The sequence below is a fragment of the Sitodiplosis mosellana genome, unplaced genomic scaffold (genome assembly GCF_009176505.1).
Source record: "Sitodiplosis mosellana isolate CC-2019 unplaced genomic scaffold, AAFC_SMos_1.0 Smas_scaffold_4936, whole genome shotgun sequence".
Taxonomy (NCBI): Eukaryota; Metazoa; Arthropoda; class Insecta; order Diptera; family Cecidomyiidae; genus Sitodiplosis; species Sitodiplosis mosellana.
The window spans coordinates 1,054-4,755 of NW_022600178.1; the positions used below are offsets into that span (position 1 = coordinate 1,054).

The window sequence follows — 3,702 nt, forward strand, 5'->3', positions numbered from 1 at the left end:
GCTTCAGCAATGTGTGAATGCAGTTTTTGATGAACATATTCGGTATTCCGTCGGGACCAGACACCAAATTGTTTGGTAAATCGTGGATTTTTTCCATAACCAATTCCTCAGTGACATTGATACGTGGGAAATTTGTACATCGGTCAATCAATATCGGATCATTTTCATCATAGCTTGCTTCGGATCCATCAATCGGTTGTGTATATGCTTTTCCAAAGTGTGTTGCGAATGAATTGGCAATTTCGTATGGGTCGGAGCATTTTTTGCCATCATATTCCATTTCATTTGGAAGATCGTTATTGGTATTATTGCATGTTCTGACATATTCGAAGAATTTCTGTGGATCATCATTTATCAATTGTTCCATCTCGAGTTTGTAGTTCCTAAAAGCAGAACGAGCTTTCTTTTTATACTCACGACGTAGTTCAGCGTGATCTTTTTTTGTTTCATCAGTCGTGTCAAACTTCTTCATTTTATGGAATGTGTTGACTCTGTTCTTCAAATTGATCAGTTCCCTATCGAACCACTTCGGATGAATTTGGTGTTTTTTCGTTCTCGTTTCAACATTCGTATCAATTGCAGTGTTGACTATTGCGTAGAACTGATCAATTGCATCGTTTAAATCCATTCCGTTGAAAACATTGTTCCAGTTGGCATTATCAAAAAATTCATTGATCGATGTGTAATCAGAATTTTTGAAGTCTTTGTACGTAATCACATCATCTGATTTGCTGTCAATTTTATCATGGATGATGACCTCGAGTGCTTGATGATGTGTTTCATTTTTTACTATTTTACTTTTGCTCATATTGCATGTGAACATGTTGGGCTCATTCGTCCATAGCAAATCCAACATTCGTTTGTTTTCATTGTGGTGAGTACATATTTGAAACAAACCCAGATCGTGACACGTATCAATGACAATTTTCTCTTTTTCGCTCACCACATTTACAGCAACAGCTACTTCCGGATTCGCCTCAAAGTTGATATCAGGATCATGAGTATCATTTGTGTTGCATGTATACCAAATCAGATTGCGCAAATTGAAATCACCTGATACAAGCAGTACATCATTTTGATTTGCTTTTGATGCTACTTCACGCAATGCATATGGGCTTTATAAACTTCCAACGGTGAATCTGGTCTTATGTAAACTTGTGCCAGTATCAAGTTTCTGCCGTTGCATTTTACTTTGGCCCATACTTGTTCAGCACCAAGATGTTTAGCTGTTCCGATACATTGCGGATTGAATGTCTTGTCGATTGCGATAAGAACACCGCCCCAGCCTTTTCTCTTGATACGCTGAAACTGTTCAGTGGTAGGTGATCTATCGCATCTGAATACTTCAAAGTTCGGCGGAAATATCTCTGATGAAGAAACATCTGCGTTGAGGTGCGTTTCGCTTAACATGTAAATTTTAAAAATCGCTGCTAAAACTTCAGATAAAAAATCAACTGATTTGTCTATACTTTTCACGCCGTTCAAATTATTACAGTATATCAAAACGTCATCAAACACTGTATGACTTACATTCCATTGTGATTTTGAACGTTGAACGGTTGGAAGTTTTGATGTGGTGCGTGTGTATAGTGCGGATGGAATAGTGGCATAGTTGGTCGAGAATGAACCTGTTGCTGAGGTGGAGGGTAGAAATATGGCGTTTGGTACCAAAAAGGAGGCGGCATATTGGTCTGTGGCAATTGTCCATTGTGCATGTGATCTACACGATGGCGAGGTTCATAATTATATCGACCGTTGTGGTTATTACGATTTCGATTATGGTAGCCAAATTCATTCGATCGATCCTCACGTCGGCGTCTGTGTTGGTTATTCATGTCCCGACGCTGATTGTTGTTGTTGTTATTGTTCCGGTTGTGTCTGGTGTGATGTTTGTTACTGTTGTTGTTGAATCTATTGGAATGTCGTGAGTTTGAAGTTGACTTGGCTGTTGTACGACGGTAGTCATTGTGTTTTCGCCTATGAACATTACTTCGATTACGTGTTTTTTCAAAAGCTCTAACACGATATTCACTTGACCAGATATCGGAGTTGCATAGCAATTCACATACCTCCCGTGTGAATACGGTTATTTTGAAAGCATTGTAGGTTTTGCGGTATTTTCTTTTGCTGGGCAGTGCAAAAACCTTGAATATATCCGGGTTTAGGTTGGCTTTTTCCATTAAGTAGCTGACAATATCATCTGAAGATGAATCTGTATCAGCTTTGGAAACGTACAAAGTGTATAGTCCATTTGCATCTTCCGTCGGTATTACAATTCGTTTGGTATGCACATTTGGTTTGTTGGATACGCTAATGTTAGCCGGCAACATACCAGGTTGGTTCATTTGAGATGTTTGATTTGAGTTTTCATGACTTCCACTCGGTTTATGTACATTGGATCGGTCGGAGCCATTATCATTTTGCGTGTGACTTCCGAATTTCGCTGTGCAAACTTCACACGTAAGTCCAAATGGTGTGTTTTCATCAAAGAATTGTTGGAATTCATTCACTTTGTTTACACTCGGTACACCTTTGAAAACGAAATATGGATTGCCATCACTGTCCTTCGCTTCACTCATTAAATCGAACATGAATAGGAGTTTTTTCGTTCGCAGCTCATCACGGTCACGTAGACATTTTGCATTCATTTTTTGTTTACAGAAACGGCAAAAATGAAAAAATATCATGATAACCTTCGCAATCATTTGTTGCACAAGAGTGTGGTTCAGTATGTGTTGACATTTTGTGGTTATGTGAATGGTAAACAAAGTAAAAATGTACTGATAAAAACAAAAATTAAAATAAAATTAATAAAACTTCATATGGCTCGTGTGTGCGTTGACGAGAGGTTTCTGAATATATAAATTTTATCGAAAATCAATTACTGTTTCACTTTTAAATTAATAAAAAACAGAGATTTACAGAGCAGAGAGAGCAAATGTACGTCTTTTGACAACTCTCGAAAATCCAATTGTGGACTTTTGTACTGATTTATACTGATTTTCTGCAATTCATCAAATTTTGCTCGAAATTCATGCGTCGATAAGAAAAATACACTGCCAGCCTCCGGCCGTGGGGGCTTAATGTGAAACGGGCGTAGAACTCGGGCTGGAACCCAATTCGGGTGGGTCATAAGAATCGCGAAAGAAAGATGGTGGATCCTAACTTCGACTTGCATCATTTCTACTCAATTCGACTTCAAATCGATACACTAGAGGTACAATTCACAGTGTTGACCGGCATATAAGCTATATACCGTTTGATAGAGGATACCTAGGCCCATATTCTGGCACATTTTCATCAAGGTCCAACACCCAGTTTCCCCATAAAGAGGGTTAAAAGTTGAATTTTCCACATTTTTTCTTAATAGAGCTTCATATCGATACACTAGAGGTACTCCAGAATCAACATCAAACCCAAACATATATATACCGTTTGAAAGGTCATTTCAAAAGCTATCCAAAACCGTTTGGAGTGTTTGTGGTTTCTATACCTAGACACCCCAGATATATGTCTGTAATTCAACTTATATCACTTTGATTTCAAATCGATACACTAGAGGTACCCTTCACAGCGTTGACCGGCATATAAGCCATATATCAATGGATAGGGCATATCAAGGCCCATCATCTGGCAAAGTTTCATCAAGGTCCAACGTCCAGTTTCCCCGTAATAGGGCTTAAAAATTGAATTTCTAATACT

At 38.4% G+C, this 3,702-nt stretch overlaps 1 protein-coding gene across 1 annotated transcript; it reads right to left on the minus strand.

Annotated features, from left to right (window-relative positions):
* Positions 1–1,526: 1,526 nt before the first annotated feature.
* Positions 1,527–2,648, minus strand: LOC129572430 (GATA zinc finger domain-containing protein 15-like). Its single transcript, XM_055452398.1, has one exon. It carries the CDS (start codon positions 2,646–2,648, stop codon positions 1,527–1,529), a length of 1,122 nt encoding a protein of 373 aa, XP_055308373.1.
* Between the last annotated feature and the right edge of the window lie 1,054 nt (positions 2,649–3,702).

Bases quoted from the DNA above. Each gene is read 5' to 3' on its own strand.
- LOC129572430 (XM_055452398.1), bottom strand. From the start codon at position 2,648: ATGAATGCAAAATGTCTACGTGACCGTGATGAGCTGCGAACGAAAAAA.